The following is a 19520-nucleotide window of genomic DNA, read 5'->3' on the forward strand; positions in this document are numbered from 1 at the left end:
GCATGATAACTGCTTAGTTAGGTTACCAAACATACTAAATTTACCTAAGTTTAGGAAAAAACAGAGGATGCGTAAGGTTCAGTATCAACTACAGTTCGAGGCATCCTTTGGGCATCTTGGCATGCAAACTGTGGCCCTTGGGTGGAGAACTGATGGAGAGATTTTTTGGTAAACCTGAAGGAAGGCTATCTCCCATCTATGTTATAAATTGCAGCCACTTAACTTTTTTCTCTCACAGTGTATGCATGGAAGGATTTTAGTTTATCAAGATATAGTTCAGTTTAAACCAAAACTGACAACAGTGTAAGTCTTCATGTACACCAGACTCATTGTTCACTTTCATGCTGTTAATTAACGCTTGTTCATTCACGTCTATAATTACTTTCTCCACGTAAGGAACAACATACGCTGTCTTAAACTCTTCAGAATAACATTCAGCACCATTTTCACAATGTACTGAATCAGGGAAACAGAGTCTTGTTTCGACTGTTATTGCTTTCATAGACAGCTGTCTACAAAATGCCTGGTGCATTTAGATGGCCTTTCTGGGAAAAAAGAACTACAGAAAACACGTTTCAAAATATGTATTTGTGCATCTGCTTAATTAAAACTAAATCTACTGTGATGTTATCTCAAAACTACTCTCCCAGCCAGCAGCACAAACTTCAGATTCTGAACACATCTGATGCTACGCAATGGTCATAGAGGCCAAAAGACTTGTTTTCAGCATTAAGCTGTGCTTCAGCGTACTGGAAATTAAATCTTTCAAGCACCTCGGGACCCTAAATTAAATTCGTATGAGGACACAATCATGGCTTCTAAATATACAAATTGATTAGAGAACAGTTACAATTTAAAAGAGATTTTATTTTTGACAAATACTTGGAACTAGCAAGGTCTTCAGGACAAAAAATTAGGACTGAGTAGAGATTTGTTCATCTCTCACCCTGTTCCGGGGGAGCTGGGTCTCACCCCTAGGGCAGACCTGAGGGACCCATTCCAGAGGCTTCTGGAAGGCTGCAGGGTCAGGTCAGATTTGGGGTGAGTGCGGTACGGTGCAACGCCCTCCAGTGAGCTTGCTGTAATCCCAAGCTGGCTTCTGTTCTCTGAATGCTGTTGCTCAAAGCCAGAATTTCCCCATTCTGGGCTGCAGCTTGTGCCTGACAGGCTTCCGAGTATTTCAGGGTCCACAGGAAAGGACAGGAAGCACCCTGAACACCCTGCCCCCCACCTGTGCCGCAGCACCTGCTCCTGCTAACATGCACATTCTCTGGGGGTGGGCCCGGGGGAGGGCAGAGTGCGGGACACTCACCAGCAGCCTGACTTCGGCCCAGCTCTGCCCAGACCACCCTCAGGGCCCGCCCTCCTCTGTCCTGTCGCCTGTCCCTCCAGGTGCCCATGCGAGCCAGGTTCCCACAGTGCAGGGCTCAGCCCCGGTCCGCCTGCCTTTTACTTGTCCCTCTGGATGTGGATGGAGAGCCGGTATGCCTGGGGCTGTGGGCAGAGCCCGGCCTCCAGCGCCCAGCCAAGCCCTAACCCTACGCTGTAGGAAGAGATATTTTACTGAAAGAACAATTCCACGTGGCCCATCTGGTGCGCCCGGAAGGGAGGACTACAGAACCACTAAAGAGAACCTTCAGACAAACAGCACCCAAACAGTTCATTTGCCTGAGATCCTGTTCCTTAAACGATACACCAACTGCTCCTCAAGGCAGGGCTCTCCAAGCGTCACCGTGCACTGGGCCAGCAGGACACACGGTAATGGTTCGAGGAGTTGGCAGGGGCTGAGTGGCGGTCTGCCCCCGACAGACGCTGCAGGTGGTGCCCGGCCGCTCTGAGCAGCAGGACGCTGGGCCGCGTGGGGGACTGCAGGAGACAGCGACTGGGAAGAACACCTGCGAACAGAACGCTGAAGCCACTGGTGCGCAACAACGGAGATGTTCGCCTACCAAGATCCGGCTTTGGTTTTCAATACTTCCACAGGACTGGTCAACTAATAAAGCCTCACTAAGCTGACAGGCTTTGACTTCAAAAACAAAGTGTCATGATCTTAAAAACAAAAACGTCACCTTACTTAAGAACTTTTAGGAAACTCATGGATTTCTAAGAGCGTGGGAAAATCAATCTCTGCCGTGAAATTCTGTTTCGTTGCATCAGCCCCAGATTCCGGTCCTTTTGGGCCTAACCTCCAGGACAGTCAGCACGCTTCCCCAGGGCCAGGCCATTCCCACAGCTGGGTCTCTCAGCACCTTGCTTCTGTATGAAAGTTCACATCCTGATACTTATAATAAAAAGTTCATTATGTTTCTTGTAGCCAGGTGGAAAGAAGGTCAACCTCCAAACTAAAACATAATTTTAAAGATCATAAATATTTAAATTTACACGCAATTTCTAAAGCTCTGGAATTTACAAATAAATATTAATGTAATAACTTAGTGTATTACAATTTCACTTACAATCATACGGTATGTGCATTTGGTTGGAAAAGAATGTCCTATCTTAGTGGACTTGTTAAGAGGATCAAAGGAAGGTGGACTTTGCCAGTCTGTGAGCAATGGGGTCCTTACTCATTCTTAGCGGCAGCAATGTAACCCCAGCGCCAGCGTGCCCAGCCTGCACTTCCCTGAGTGGGCACAGCCCTGGCCCCGTGTCTGCCACTAGCCCTTAGGCGCTGCTAAGGAAATGGAAATTTAGTGACGTCCGAGGCAGAGCCGTGCCCAACACCCCTGTGGGTGAGTGTGGCTCCTTTTGGGCACTACATTAAAATGAAATGAAGGACAGGACTTTGTCCATGAACCCTATGAGATCCAGCTCCTCCTAGACAGCACCTATGGAATGAATGCCACAGGCCCTTAATCTGTATTAAAATGCTCATGAGGGTTTTGGGTTTTTTTGTTACTGGGGCTCAAACCCAGGGCCTTCACACTGAGCTACATCCCCAGCCCTTTTATTTTGAGACAGGGTCTCACTAGGTTACCAGCTGTCCCAGCTCAAACTTGCAGCGCTCCTGCCTCAGTACCTTTGAACGCTGGGATAACAGGTGTGTGCCACCCAGCCTGGCTTTGCAGGCCTGTCTGATACAGCAGCTTCTCTATGATTTTCACAGCAGGACGCTCCAGGTGGCCAGTGCGTCACTATCGTGCTACCCTACTTCTCGGTAGGGACACGCGGGTGGCTTCTTCCCTCCCACACGTCACAAACGTCATCAGCCACCATCCCCCCTGCAGGTGATAGGGTTTCTTCACCTGGCGTCTTAATTGTTTGGTCCAGGAGCGAGCATTTCAGGTGAACACTGAACATGGTCCCTCTTGGCTGAGCTTTGTTCCGATCTGAGCTTCCTCAGCATCCCTGGGCCTTCCGGTACACCTAAGTGCCCACATGCCGCATGTAAATGACTCCCTTACAACCTTGACCTCTTTACGCTTCCTCTCCTGTTGTGGCTACCGCCCTGACACCACTGCGATTGTTTCTCCGCAGAATCCAAATGTGTCCTATGCACTTTTTAACTTCCCACTCAAAGCACCACTGGAGTGAGGTTTGTTGAATGACATTATAAAAACAGCCACCAGGGCCAAGGCAGCTCCCAGCCCCGGAGGCCCACAGGGGCTGACCTCCTGGGCCACTCCTGAGAGGAGGGGGGCGATGATGCGGCCCACGGCGGTCACCGACTGTCCCACGCCTATGACGGTGCCGCTGGCCTGGGCGCCGCCCACGGTCAACTGCAGGTCCGTGATGCAGGTCCTGCCGATGGCGGTGGAGAAGGACAGGAGCGTGGAGGTGAGGACCACCAGGGTCACGGTACCCGCCGAGGCGTAGAGCAGCAGCAGCACGCAGGTGAGTGCGCTGGAGTGCAGCAGGGCTGCGTGCAAGTTGTGCCCGTAGAGGCGCAGGATGGGCCCCAGGGTGAGGCCCGCCAGGGCGCCCAGGGCGCTGCTGTAGCTGATGAGGTAGCCCGAGGCCCGCGGCCGCACTCCGAAGCGCTCCTCCAGCGCCAGGACGAAGTTGCTGTGGTACAGCATCACTGCCACCCCCATCAGCAGGCGCACGAGCAGGATGCTGCCCATCTCAGAGCACACCAGGCTTCGCCCGCCCAGCAAGGCTGCCCTGACCCCAGCCCAGTGCCCCGGAGGAGGGGTCTCTGTGGCCACGGGGCTGGCGGCTGCTCCCTGAGGCTCGAGGTTTGTCCTTCGGGACAGTGCCCGGTGCCTACACCGTCCCGGGCCATTCTCTGTCCTGTCGATTTTCGTGCCACTCCAAGGAAAGAGCCAAACGAGACCTGTTAGAAGAATGCACCTTGAGACTGTGCTCTTAACTGGAATACATCAGACACAGCCAAAATATCGCATGGCTCCACTTCGATGAGAAACCCGAAGTAGAAATACATCACAGAGCAAAATAAAACACAGACGATGGGAAACAGGGAGATGGATCTTCTGCAAATAGGAAGGGGACCAGGAGCTGGGGGGGGGAGCAGCGGTGGGGAGGGAAGGGCATGAAAAGAATTCCTCTGCGCCGTGTGGGTGCGTGCACCAAATCCTACAGTGAGAGCCATCTGTACACCGCACACACGCGCTCAGAAAAATGTTAAAAAAGAAAAAGGGAAAGCTGGCACAAGGCCTTCAAAGCGGGCTTAGTGTGTGCACCTCCAGGGCCTCCTGGGGAGGGAGTTGTCGTCTGCACGAGGCCATTAGTTTGCTTTGTACTAGATTTACTAGTCTGTACTTCTGATTCCAACTTTTCCACCATTCCCATGGCCCCACTGTGATGTTAGGATTCAGGCAGGTCCTTTTCAGTTTAAAAGAAAACAAAACAAAAACACCAAAACAATACACAAAACTCACTTTGTTCCTGGCTCTAAGTTTGTGGTGGTTTCCTAGACCCCATCACTTCATATTTAGCATCTTATTTATTTATTTATTTATTTATTTTTCCTGGTACAGGGGATCGAACTCACGACCTTGCACTTGCCAGGCAGGAGCTGTGCTGCTGAGCTAAATCCCCAGCCCCAGCATCTTATAAATTTAAACTTATATTTACTTCTTCATAAATTTCCCAATTCTCTGCCTACCCATCAAGTACCCATTTATCCATCCAATCATTTATCAACCCATCCAGCTATCCATCCACCCATCCATCCATCCATCCATCCCAACTTTCAACATTTACAGAGCACTGCCTACACACTAAGCCCCATGCTCAACACGAGGAAGCCACTGACAGGAAAGACAAAGCCTGCCAGCATCCTGTTCTTAAGGAACTAACCTAAGGAGGCTCAGACAAGCAGCCAGCAATCAGGTGCCAAGGGGAGGCCACACTGGGGAGACACAGGTACTGTGGACAGCCACAACAGCTCTCAGCTTGGCAGGGAGCAGGACAGTATCACAGGGAAGCGTCACTGGATCCTCCTCCAGCAGGGCCACGGTATGTTTCATAAGTCGTGCATGCAAAACCTCCAGGACACATAGTCATAAACCATGATGCAGCCTTAGCACAGCACTCTGCCCCTGCTCATCATCTTCCCCAGCCTCGCAGCCAGCACGCTCCTGCTTTTGCTGTTTTATTCACCCTGTGCTATCTGAGTAGAAAGACCTCTTGTCAGTACTCACTCTAAAACTTTTAAGTCTGAACTCCAATGGGTCAGTCTAGGACATCCTCTCGACACCTCCCTACTGGTCTCAGTCTTTCAGATTTAAAGGTTCAACATGGACCAGCGGCTGAACTCGGCCATTTCATGTTGTCTGCACCAACCTTGTCTGTGGGTGTGGTTTTTCCAAATAAATACAGAACAAGGACTTCAGTCAAGACAGAGAACCAACCACATGAGTGCGGATCAGGCCTTTTCTTCTATTCATACCTTTAAAGGGGCCCTTGGCACTACAGAGAATGTTATTAAAATCATAAGAGAATTATCACTGGTAGACTAAGAAAGGAATTAAAATAATTATAATGATAATGATGACCACTGCTGATGGCCCAGCAAGCCCCACTTTCCTAAGTAGGAAAAAGAAATCCCTGCTGCTTCATGCCCTTATAGGTGAAAATGCCTGCGGCTGAGTACTCTAAACTCACCCTAGTTTAAACCAGGGCAGAGCATGAAAGGGCCCTCGCCCTGGGCATCCAAACAAGGGCCCCACAATCTGATAGTTCCTGGTGGTGCTAATTTGAGTAAGAAACAGCCAGTGGGTTGGGTCAGCAGAGCTCTGGGTGTGGGTGACTGACTTCCTGAAGAGGAAAGACCCACTGTGGGTGTGGGTGGCACTGACCCAAAGGACTGTGCCTCGGATGGGTGAAACGGGGAAGGAGAAGGAAGCCCGGCTCCTGCTGCGGGAGGGCTCCAGCCTTCCCCGTGGCCTTTGGACGCTGGCCTCCAGCCTTCCAGTACAGACCCTTCGTCCTCCCCAGAGGGACTTGGAGGGGACTCTGCGGTGAGCTCCAGGCCTCTGACTTCCAACTGGATCCTTCAGTCCTCCAGCGTGCAGAGCGCCTCTTACCTTCTCCCACACCTGATTCTACAGGCAGCCACTGTGCGCCTACCTTGTACATCCTCCGTACCCCTTATATATTCTTTATAGTAAACCTGTTCCTCTAGTGATCCCTAACTAATTCATATGCTGACTTTGCATTTGGAATGATTTCACTCCAGGTGCCTTCCTTTACGTGGCCATGCCAGCTGATCATGTGCTTCAAATCATTTTCTCTAGATTTACGCCAATCCGTCAGGCCTGGATGAGGTCATAGTTTAAGATCCTGAAGAAAATTACCAACTAATCCTACAAGAGCTGAGATGAAACCCATGCGTTTCACTTTTCAAAGCTGAGATTCATGACCTGACACGGAATTCATGGCTCAGCACCACTCCCTCAATGTGCAAATTCAAAAGCTGCAGCAGTGGGATCTGATCCTGTACCAGGGAAGCGGATAGTGTGGGTTCTCTGTGTATGACGCCGCTTATCCGAGGGCTACCCATGCCCCAGTCTCTGCACAAAGATGAAAGATGTGTTAGGCACCCGCCCTGGTCTCCAAAGAGCCCACAGCCCAGGAAGGACACTTTGATTTATCAAATATGACTGAATAGCTGCCTGTTCTGGGCAGGGGTAGCAGCAATGAGTAGATCTGACAAAATCCTGGCCCTCTGCGGTGTGCATGCGTGTACGTGTGTGTCTGTTTGACAGGGCAACCAACAGAATTCAGTGGAAGTACTATGAAGAAAATTGAGTGATGTCAGGCAGACTGATCAGGCAAAGCCTACAGAATGATAAGAAGAAGAGAGAGCCCGGAAAAACAAGTGGAAAGAATATGGCAATGGAAGAAGCCAGGACAATGCCTTGGGTGGGAATCAGCTTGGGATGGAGGGGGTCGACCAGGAGGCCCGCGTGGCCAATGCATAGGAAGGGGCAGCAAGCAGGTGGCTGCCTGAGATGGTGCAGGCTATGTGGGGCACTGATGCTACATCCAGGAGGCCTTAAGGCAGGGGATGATACATTCTGTCTCTTTCTTTCTCTTTCTTTCTTTCTTTCTTTCTTTCTTTCTTTCTTTCTTTCTTTCTTTCTTTCTTCTTTCATAACTTGATCTAAAATTTTAATATACTCATAAGGTAAAGCAGATTTTCATTTAAATGAAGACTAAAATATGTTAGCATATAAAAGAATGAAAGTGGACCCTATTTTACACCATACACAAAAATAAACTCAAAATGAATTTAAAAAGAGAAACATGTAAGAACTGAAGCTATAAAATTCCCAGAAGAAAAAAGTGGGAAGAAGCCTCTTAAAATGGGCTTTGGCAGTAGTTTCTTGGATTTGAGCCTCAAAGCACAGGCAGCAAGAGCAAAAATAGACAATGGGAGGACGTCATACTAAAAAGCTTCTGCACCGTGTGGGAAGCAATTTGCAAAAGTGACCTGTGGGTGGGTATGTGATTTGCAAATCTGATCCACATCCGATAAAAACGTCAGCATCCAAAATATACAGGTACTCTACATAAAACATGACTAAAGAATGACCAAAGGTTGAAATAGACATTTCTCCCAGGGATGGACAACAGGTATTTCAGAAGATGCTCAACATCACCGACGAGGTAAATCAAATCTGCAGTAAATGCTCCCTCGTCCCCGTTAGGAGGGACATTAAAAAACAAAAAAGCTAAATGATGGCAAGGGTGTGAAGGAGCGTTAGGCCAGGTACAGGGACCTGGGGAAGAGCACAGGGCTTCTTCACTTCTGATCAATGACTCTGGTCATTCTAGAAACAACCAGAACAGAAGGAGACAAGCGTGGGTAGATTTCAGCCCAAGTTCTCCTCCTCAGACAGAACGCTGTCCCGTGACTACAAGCCACTCACCGGCATTGAGCAGGAAGACGGAGCAGCAGCTGAGCGCAGTGAGGCGGAAGCCGCCCTCCAGCTCAGCCAGGTACCCGCCCAGCACGGGGCCCAGGATGAAGCCCGCACTCGAGGCCGTGTTAAACCGGCCCAGCACCACGGGCCGCTCCTTCTCTACCACCAGGTCGGACAGCAGCGCCCTGGAGATGGAGAGGGTGTGCTTGAAAATACCTGCAAGGGGACAGAAAACACATTCTGGTCAGAAGGATGTCCCCTGGGATGCGGCGGCTCATCTCTGTCCCCGATGGAGCTATGACCTCCATCGTCTTTGAAATTCTAAGCCTGCAGGTGCCAGCCCTGATGGAGACCACTATGAAGCAGCTCTGAGCAAGACTTAAATTAACCAATCGGCTTTCCATGTTCACTTGTGAGTCACTAGTCCCTACTAAGGCCCGTGATGGTGGGCGAAGCCATGAGGCCTCAAAGGACAAGACAAGGCCACAGCTGAGGACTCTTGGCTCCAACTCCAGTTAACTAAAAGGAGACTGTAGCTGAAGGCTTCTCACTCCTGGATTAACTTAGTTCTCCTAAATTAACATAAGTATTACCTGGAGAACTCCGTAAAGGGTTTCCCAAGTCCTGCCCAGATTCCTGCATTTTCTTCAGTATCCCCCTCCTTCATCTAAAAACCTAATAAACAGGGCAGCCCAAGGGTCTGGGTCTTAACCTGGAGAATCTTAAATATTGTAAGAGAGTTGGACCCTCCTGGAACCCTATGATCACTGCAATTGTCTCACTTATTTAAGCCTTTGTGGTCCACTCATGTGGGAGACTGCGAGCCTGATCAGCCCGCAATAACTAAGGGTTATTAACCCGATACAGCCCACCAGAACTGGACTCTTAGACCAGTGCCACAGCTGTGGCAGGTGACCATATCCATCACCCTCGCATGCCTGCCTCCTGTGGTGACACCTGGCACTCCAGTCCTCTATTATCTGACAGCCATCATGGTGGCTTCCATCTGAGTTACTTCAGTCTCCATTCATCTACCGAGCAAACATGACTGCATGCCTCCTGTGTCCAGCACTGATCCCAACAAAGGCAGCTATTCCTGCCCTCCCACGGCCTGGGTTTCCTGGGGGATACACCGTGGGTCTCCCTGAAGGCGACAGAAGCTGTGGAGAGGAACAGAGCAGGGAAGACGACAAGATGTGAGAAAGATGGCAGTGTCTTCATCCAGCCAATGCCAACTGCCTTCTACTCTGCACAAGAGGCTGGCGGCTCAGCTGACCAACTTGCCTGAGAGCTGAGACACGACTTCATCTTCTTCCTAGTTCTGCGGATGTGCCCAACTCCTACACATACAAGTGAGTGGTCTGGATCACTCTGAACTGCACCACGCCACAGTCACCCCCATGGATCCCCTGCCAGTGGACTCGCTGTACACAGCACTATGCTGTCTGGACGGACACCTTATCCTGGGCCAATTCCCAAGATGCCCAGGATTTAAAACGTGATCTGCATGAGCTGGGCGGTCCAGCCCTTTCAGAAGCAAACTGACAAAACCCTGTAGGAGTGAGATTGACTCTTTCTAGATGCGTTTCCTCACATGTGCCAAGGGGCTGGGCTGGAAGGTGATGCCCACAACATCACGCAGGAATTTTGTGAAGGTTCTGACATCCTATCCATGTGGACTCACCCATGCCCGGGAGAGCCATGCTGTGAGCACCCTATGACCACAGACATGAGGGGTCTCTTGTCTCTCAAAGGATGGGAGGGGAAAACTAAGTAAGTGCAGGCCCATTTGCAGTCTGGACTCCAAGATCTGAATCCAAAACTGGCCATGGGCACGAGAAGCCTGATGACGCCCCTGGTCCCTCCATTCGTGGCCACCAAGCAGTGAGGAGGCAGCAGGGCGAGAAAGCATGAAAAGGGTGCGAAGCGCAGCTCTCCCTGTTTCACAGGACCAGGACACCAGTAAAACGGCCAGCACCATTCAACCACGCTCCTTTCGCATTACACTAGACTGCTTCGGTCCTGCCATACACCTCTGCCCAGCGGGTAACAAGCCGGGCTCGCTCACCTGTCTTTGGGAGGGTGAACAGTGTCCACCGCTGAATGGCAGGGTGTGCAATACACAACGACACTGCCAACTAAACGGCGGGCACACAGCAAACCTGACACTGATGCTCAAGGAGCAACTACTGCCTGGGGCTTGGGCATGGTGGCAGGTTTGTGAGGATCACAGGCCACATGTAAGCCAAGATGTTACAGTCAACCAAAAGGCCCAGGGTGTATTTTGGGGGGAGAACCCAGTTGACACTCCAAGTACATATATGCGTCACAGTGGTGGTGGGCTGATTGCAGACGAGCACCTCGTCGGCTGTTTGCTAAATGATGTACGCTCTATTCCCTCGAGGTGCCAAGCTAGACCAAGCAGCTAACTGAATTCGGGAAGATATTTAGCACTGCAGATCTGAGCGAGGGCCGGGGAGACTGCTGGTCTCCAGTGGGCAAGGTAAGGAAAGGAGCCTGGACACACTAGGCCTCTGCTGGGAAAGCATGAAGCACTTCCGCTGTCACTATCCTTCCCCATGGGACACCAGCGGCATTTCTGAATGATGAAATGTTTCAGGGAACACAGAGAATGAAGCGATTCGGCAGGGAGCAATGGTGAAGAGCAGTCCCGGAGCAGAAAGCCACCCAGGAAGTCTCTGCTGAAGTCAGCAGTTTGGGTGCAAAGCAAGAAGCTCACTTCACCCAGAGAGGGACGACACCATGGTGCTGGCCAAAGACGGCAACGAGTTCCTACTCTGGACGCAGAGCGGGCAGGAAGGAGGCGGGTCAGGTGCAGGCACAGCACTGCGTGACAGTCTCAGGAACTCCCAGCCCCGTGGTCAATGAGGTCTGCAGTGCTGGCCAAGGCAGCAGAGGCCAGGCCGAGGCACAGTACTCAGCCACTGCCCCTGCGGGGGACACGCTCTGGCCGTTACCCCATGAGGGCCACATTCTGTGGCAGCGGCTTTCCTCGGGCACCAGTGTCACCAGGGCTAGACTCAGGGTGGAGGCAGAGGCAGAGACAGAGGGGCCGGGACTCACCCACAGGGACTCGTGCCAGGGCGAACAGGAGCATGCTGCTGGAGGCTCCGAGGAGGAGGTAGCCCAGGGCGCTGAGCAGCAGGCACAGCAGCAGGGAGCAGCGCCTTCCGGCCACGTCGCTCCAGCAGCCCTGTGGAGAGACCAGGTCTGTGGTGCCGGCCACCACCCGGAAAGCCCCACAGCGGGAGCTCAGAGGAAACGGCTTGCTGTCCTCAGGGTGCAGCTCTGCTACGCCACTGGCCAAATACAACATCTGCTTGCCCTCCCGCAAGGTGATGGGGATCCCCCACACTTTTCTTGGGCTGAACAATGAAGTGTGATGAGCTGGTGGCTGGGGACAGGCGGGCTGGAGGGCAAGATGCCATCCAGGAAGGCTCGTCTCTGCCCTCCTTCCTTTATGCAACGATGCTTCTCAGAAACCACACTCAGCATTTAGAGATTTGCAAAACACTGAGAAGCGGAGAGTATTAGAAATCCTTGTGATCCCAAACTGACACAGGGAGCAGCTTAAAGACAATGGCCATAGGGGAATAAAAAGGATTTAGACCCTTCCATATGCCTCTTCCCAGGTGAGTGCAATCCTTGTGTACCAGCTAAAAAACTTTAAAGAAGAAAACGGTTATAGAGTTCTGTGTTGTAACCCTCTTCCACACTAACAGTGTGATCTGAGCATCACCACGTGTCATTAAGAGCCTGCCGCTGCTACCATTTTAAATCATGCCCTACATTGTACTATGTGCTAATACTAACAAGTCTTTTTATTAGATATTTGGTTCCCTGCAATTTGTCAAAGATATAAATAATGCTACAATAAGTACTTTCATAATAAACTCTGCAAACATCCTTGGAAATATCCTGAGAATAGAGCTCTAGTATTGGGGTTATTAGATTAAAAGACCGATCTATTTTTAGGCATTTGATAAATACTAACAAATTATTCTTTAAAAAAATCTGTATCTCAAAGTAGTGTAATTAGGAGAGCATCATTATTGTTCTTCGGTTTGAAGGAAATATAACTGCCTTAAAATATTATTTGCTAGGCCTAGGTGTGGTGGTGTACGCCTGAAATCCCAACACTCAGGAGGCTGAGGTAGGAAGACCACAGTGAGTTCAAGGCCAGCCTGGGCTACACAGTGAGACCCTGTCTCAGTAAAACAAAACATAAACAACAACAAAATACAACTAGCTAAACCTTGTGTGCACACAAATGGGCACAACCTGAGAGAGGGCAGGGGAAGGTCATAGGTGTTGTGTCACAACAAGGCACTGTGAATCCGGGCTGGGAGATGACAGAGACCACCTCCCATCCCCATCCTTAGGGACAATGGTGACAGCCACCTGGGCTCTAGTTCCCCCAGACCTTCTGGCCACCTCTCTGCCTCACTGAATGCCAACTGCACTGCTCACGCTCCTCCTCCTCTGTCCTGCTGTGCACGTGTGTGTGTGTGTGTGTGTGTGTGTGTGTGTGTGTGTGTGCACGTGTCCTTCTCAAGGACCCTGAAGATCTAAGATATAAACTGTCATTAACATTTTTCTCAGAAACATCAGAGGGGAAAGCCTCCAAAATATTGTCAGCCTTCCACAAATGTGACTGATCCTGGTCCCTAACTTTCTTTTCAGAGGATTTTGGAAATCTCTCCCACTTCTGAGTGGGGAGTCTTGGCTTCCTGCACTTCTGGGATGGTGACAGTACTGTCGACTGGCACCGTCGGGCTGTGCCTGCATGCCCACTCTGCGCTGAGCCGTCCCCCTGCACACCACGACCTCTCATTTCAGTGTCTCTACCTGCAAGCCAGGAATGTTATCGGCCTTGGACTCTTCTCCCTATCAATACCCAGAGCTTAATGTAAAGCAAGTCATTAGCAACACCCCATCACCCCGAGGCACATTACTATGAAAATAAAACAGAGGCTCCAGCAGCGCCTGACATACAATAAATACTTCATAAATGTTAGCTGTTGCCATCAAAATACTAACCACTAACCACATTCAACAGGGCACACTTTTTGCATAAACATTTCTTCTTAAAATATGTATTTTTATAAAACTTGTAATAACAAATATTGTAATAATTGAAATAATAAAACAGGAAATTGGAATTAGGTATTTCTCTATTTGAAGAACTTCCACGGAGGGTTTTCACTAAATTCCAAAATCAAGATACATGAAATAATGGGTTTTGCAGGCACAAATGGTCAATCTGAAGAAGCACGCAGGGTGAGGGGTGGCAAAGAAAATTCACAACATAAAACGCTGACCCTGTGCAGCAGCTTGGGTGAGTGCTGGTGACGAATACCGACCACTCACGCCCGGTCCTTATGGCAAGGCAGCCAGAGACCAGCAGGCAAGGGAGGAGCTCAAGGGACAAGATGCACCATGGCTTTGATGTTGTGATCCACACACACGGCAAGGACAGATGAGTGACTTTCCCTGCTCAGCAGAGGGCTCAGGAGATCCAGCCCAAGTTCTCCTCCTCAGGGTATGAAATACTGGAGCACCTGGTAACCCTGGCTGTCTGTCCACTGTCTCAGATCACTAAGGCAACGGCAGTGACTTCCAGCAAAAATACAGCATGAGTGAAGACAGCAGGGTCTGGTGCTGAAGCCAGGCGACGTACTCAGATTTCTGAAATTCTGTGATTCTTAATTTCCTTCTAGAAGAATGGAGATGCCAAATTATACTGCAGGGTTTTGCAGTTTAAATGAGAATAAAGCTGTTTTCTTTATGCAAATGGAACACAGGGAATACTTTTGTAAAAAAGGATAAATCTGGGTGAGGTGGTGCATGCCTGTAATCCCAGCACTCAGGAGACTGAACCAAGAGCATGGAAAGTTCTGTACCAGCCTGGACAATTAGCTGCTTAGGGAGACCCTGTCTCAAAAAGGACTGTGGAAATTGAATGAATGAATGAAAGAATAAATACATAAATAAGGGAGGTAGCTCTTTACTCATTTAGAAATTCAGTATGAAATCCAAATGAATTCTTCTTCAAAATAAATAAATAAATAAATAAATGTTTCTTACAGTGAAGCAACACCCAGGAAACATGGGTGGAGAATATGTCAACCACACTCACTACCTATGAGACCACCAGGCCAGCTTAATTCAGCCCAGTCACCAATGGTCAACCCATGTGACCAAAGTGACAACTGCGACCCTGTCTGGACCACTGGACACTGAGGTCTCCAGACCAGAGTGGTGGTAGCAGCCAGCAGGAGGGAGACAGAAGGGGGAGGTCAGGAAGGGTCTGCACTTCTCCCTGGGTGTGGTCAGAGACAGAGTGGCAGGGTCACCTTGGACCTCTGTTCTCCACGTGCAGATGTATGACCAACTACATGCATGGCTTCCGTGTGTTCACCTAAGTCTGGAAGATAAATAAGGCATGTGGTTCAGCACATGCAATCTCAAACAGAATCCTACAAACCTAAACGGATGTGACCACTGTCAGTTAAGTGAAGGAAGAAATAAAATTGGTAGTAACTTTTGTTGGTAATAACTTTCTTCTCCGGGAAGAAGTTAGTGTAGACTCATAAGAGGAACATGTTACAACTTGATAACCCTTCTCATTCAAGATCTACCCAACTCCCTGCATTCCTCAGAAGAAGACACCTACCTCTTTCAGGCCCCTGCTTTCTCACGGACCAAATAAAAAGAACGGGCAACAAGAGGATCCTGTTGATCTGATTGCGCTGTATATTCCAATCATCTGCTCATTATCACTGGTAAATCTCAAGCCCTCCATGGCTACAGCCACCAAACACGGTCCTCAGAGCAGTGGGTCTATGATCTCCAGATGTGTCAGGGACGGAAGATAACTTACCACCAGCGTGCTAGAGAAGAGCTGCAAAATGCCGTAGGAGGAGCCTGCCATAAACGAGAAAGGAAACAAACAAACAAGAACAACATCAGCAAAATCAGGTGAACCTGCCATAAAAATGAATCAAGGTGGTAACAATGACATGGAAATGAACAAACCAGAAAAGCAGAAGTTTTAGAAATGGGAGAGGCAATTGCTCCACATCCCTTTCTAGTTGGAAGAATGTAAGTAATATGACGTTTAATAGAAAGCCTTCAAAATAAAACAGAGGATAAAGACAAGGGGGAATAAAGGTGACGGTTGAGCCCAGGGCCCCTGAAGCAAGTCCCCCTTCTGCTCCATGAGAACTGTGAGGCTCTGACTTACAGTACAGGGGAGCAGACAGCTGACTCTTAGAAAACTTGTACTGAGACTTCAAATCTTAACACTGACTCATCTCTTACCATTTTACCATTTTATAAGAGGATGATCAAAATACATGGTGAATGTTCAAATTTTTAAAACGTTCTCATAGCAAGTAACACATTGCCAGAGTCCCCCTCAAAATCCTCCCCTTGCTTTGAATACATGTATCTCACCGTTCTTGCCATTTTCTGAAGGAGTTTTATCTTGTTTCTCAAGTGTCTTTATGAGGTGTGAACAAAATCGTCCATCTTATTTACTGGATCGGGCACTGTGCAGCTTCTGGCTCTTCCCAAAGTCAGAGTGACCATGAAAAGTCAACATTTTCAATGGATTCAGGACATCAAGGCAGCCAAGACGGCATAGGTAAAGACACTCACAAAGGAGGACTTCCAGAACTGCTACAGAAAGTGTCAAGAACAATGGGATATGTGTGTTCCAAGCAAGAGGAGTATTTTGAGGGGTATTAATGCAGTGTGTCTTTTCCTGAAATACATTTTTTCTCAAAAATTAAAACACTCACTTCATTTTTGATCATACCACATATAACTGCATTAATTTTATAAAGAAATTACAGAATTCTTTTACCTCTATTATCATGTAGTATGTCCCGCTGCTTTTCCTAGAAATCTCCATACTGTTAGAAGTCTAGTACAATTTAAAATACATTTCTCAATCAATCATGGCATGGACTTGGATTTAACAAAGGCAATATACAGAACTATCACACAACATCCAGCTCATGAATGATCAAGAGCTATTAGGCTAAGGATTTCTCATTAAGTAGCACTTTCCTAAACCTGAACTCCTGCCTCATTTGTAAAGTGATGACTTTCAGAGAGAAACCTAGAGGTACCCACAGTCCTCTGGGATGTGGTTCTGGTGGTACAGGAAGCTTGTGACCGATTTTCCAGGCTCAGCCCAAGCTTCCCCTGCACATGTGAGCTCTGTGGATTAAGTTTCTGGTGCTGACCATCAGGGAATGGGTTCCCGTAGGCTGGGGCCAGCCCTACCCTTCAGCGCACACAGCCAGCTACCCTGGGGCCAGAGTCAGTCCTGGTCACATTAGTGGCAGTACGGGGTGTGTGAATAACACTCAAATCCAAAACCTTTCTGAATATGGGCAGCCCAGAGTACAGAGGAATTACATTTGCTCCAGCATAATATTAAAAACTACTTTAGAAATTCATTTTTTCTTGTTTGCCACTTGCCTTTGGACATGATTTGGCGATAAAGACTGAGTCGTTTGAGGTGTTTAGAAGTCAGTGCTCTGCAGCTGATCAGAGCTGCCCACTTACCTACGATGCCAGCCACAGTAGGACTTGCTCCAAGTGACTTGGCATGAAGGTCCAACAAAGGGATGACCATGCTGACCCCAAATAAATCCTAAGAGGAAACAAACGAGGATGGCTTGGGTTAGAAGCTGTGGCCTGAGAATTTTTAAAGTGGTGGTCCTGAAATTATAAACTCATTTCCAAAATAAAGCCAGTATCTAACTTCTTCAGCAAACAAACAAATGGCAATTGAATTCCAGAGTAATCCATTCTCATCTAGGTAAGGCCAGGAGGGCCCAAAAGAAATGTGCCATGATGGATGTGATGGGTGATACACTGTGTCAACTTGGGGAGTCTAGAGGTTTGGCTAAGTGGTTCAGCAGTTCCGCATGCTGGGGTGACAAGAACATGACCTTACCCTTGTGAGATGTTGTTCACTGTGTCAATTTGAGAAATTTAGAAGGTTAACTATGTGACTCAGCAGGGAGCCAGGGCGCTTATTTTGTATTCATCCTGAGCCTGTGCAAGAGGCAGGCATGCAGAAGCTATGAGTGTAGAGGACCACCCCCACCTCCCCAGAGCGGGTAGACTGCATAAAAAAGGAATTGAGGAAGGACTGGCTGCTGGTTCTTTGGAGGAGCTCTGGTCTTCGCCTTCTGCTTGGTCATCTTCTGTCTTCCGGTGCAGACTGTTCGGCTTCTGCCTGGGACTCTTCAGCCTTCTGGTGTAGGCTCTCTGGCCTTCGTCGCAGATTCTTCAGCGTTTTGCCGCAGACCCATCAGCCTCCTGATACGGACTTGCATGGACACTGCAGCGAGCTCCCGGCCCGGGGCTGGGCTCTTCAATCTCCAGCGTGCAGACACCCTCTGCACGCTTCCTCATTCAACTCTGTGGCTCATCATTGTAAGGCAAACTTGTAATTTCTTGTACATTTGTATATCTTGTGTTGTATGTTTCTCTAGTAAACCCTGACTGATAACAATGGACACCACAGGTAAATGCCTGGATTACCCGGCCCAGATTCAATTTCACCTCTAGCTTCTTCATAACTGAGCCTTAAAATTCACGACAGGCAGGCAACATAAGTCCCTCACATGAAAACAAAAATCAAATAAAAAGAAGACCCACAAATGCCGAACTAGAAAAAAAGGCGACAGATTGGTCCATATTTATCGGTGAAGCAGTATTTGCTGGAAGATAAAGAGTTTCCTTCTGGACTTAGAGAAGGCTACTAGCATGCTAGAACCTGCAGTCTGTGGCCTACAGGTAGCGGTTGAGAAGAAAGCCTCAGGACAGCAGCAAAAACAGCGCCAGGGCACTCGTGTTTTACAAACAAGTCTGAGAAAGTGCATCGGCTTTGGGTCAGACAGACTGTCTCTGCCCCAGCTCCATCACTTAGTCACCGTGGCCTTGGAGAGGTCTGTGTAACACCGGTCCCAGCACAATCACCTGTAGAGAAGAGGTCTAATCACACCTGCCTACTCACAGAATGCCTGACAGAGCCCGGCACACAGGGAGCTCTAACATCTCCCTCCTGTCTTGCACCCTGGGGTAAGAATGGACCCTGGGACGGACTCGGGGCTGCTAAGATGACCATCAGTTTTCCTTTAGTTCATTCTTGTCCTTGCCTCACTTGGCTGCCTGCTGCGACGGGCTCAGGGGAAGAGAGACATTTATACACACAGTTTTCCCTATACTCAGCCAAACACGGGTTGATTTGAAAGAAACAGCATGCATGAAAAACACGTTCTTGACACCCACAGTGAATCTTTTGCTTCCTCATCCAGCCTGTGTATTTGCATAACAGAGGGCCAGTGGCCCCGGTTCTGTGTGCCCAGCACTTTGGTGAAATACGCTTTCTTCATAAGCTTAACTATTCATCCAACAGAGGGAGGGCACGGGGCCTGCCTCTGTGCTCCTCCTCCCCGGCTGCTGGGCGTCCTGACTCCTGATTCTGGGGAAGCGGCAGCCTGAGGGGAAGCTGCGGGTCCCGGTGCCATCAACGTGATCTTCAAGGCCTCCCACTGACATCTCATCTAACCAGCTCTTCTTGCCCAAAGAGGAAACCGTGCTGGGCGCTCCTTTCAGCTCTGTCCTACCTTGGGTTAGTTCACAAGCGGAGCTAACTGTACAGCACCAGGCCCAGCCCGGAGAGGGAGGAGTGAGGCGGGGGATCAAGCCCCTGCGGATGATGGCCTAGGACACAAACTTCCTAGTAAGACCGCAACATCTCTGGTGCAGGAGCTGCATCTGACAGTCCTGGAGCTCCAGGGCGCCTAAGACGAGGGAGGTCCGGAGTGCGTGATTGTGACTAATGGATGCACCAATGGACGGACGACTGACCCTGCTACACACTAGACTTTCCAGTCCACAGTGGAAATAACTTCTGGAGTGAACCGGGACACGCGCGCGCGCGCGCGCACACACACACACACACACACCCAGAGTGAAACAACCGGAACCCGTATTGTGCAACATACACGCGCTGCGCGGAAAGGCGGGCGTGCACAGGCGCACCGCGCCAGCCAGGAAGGCCAGGGAGGACGCGCCCTTCGCTCAGGTGCGGCTCCCCGGCCACGGCCCCGGCCGCGCAGGGCGGAGGCGGCGCAG

The 19520-nt window shown here is 49.5% G+C and overlaps 1 protein-coding gene across 1 annotated transcript in view; it reads right to left on the reverse strand.

Annotated features, from left to right (window-relative positions):
• Positions 1-846: 846 nt before the first annotated feature.
• Mfsd9 (major facilitator superfamily domain containing 9) overlaps positions 847-19520 on the reverse strand; it is a gene marked incomplete in the record, with an annotated part of 20451 nt that continues 1777 nt past the window's right edge. The window contains 5 exon segments of the mRNA XM_013522697.1: positions 847-4276; positions 8340-8549; positions 11418-11547; positions 15238-15281; positions 16935-17022. Coding sequence (XP_013378151.1) covers positions 3492-4276; positions 8340-8549; positions 11418-11547; positions 15238-15281; positions 16935-17022 — 1257 coding nt within the window.

This window comes from Chinchilla lanigera, unplaced genomic scaffold (assembly GCF_000276665.1).
Source record: "Chinchilla lanigera isolate Chin_1 unplaced genomic scaffold, ChiLan1.0 scaffold00069, whole genome shotgun sequence".
In the NCBI taxonomy this organism is placed as follows: domain Eukaryota; kingdom Metazoa; phylum Chordata; class Mammalia; order Rodentia; family Chinchillidae; genus Chinchilla; species Chinchilla lanigera.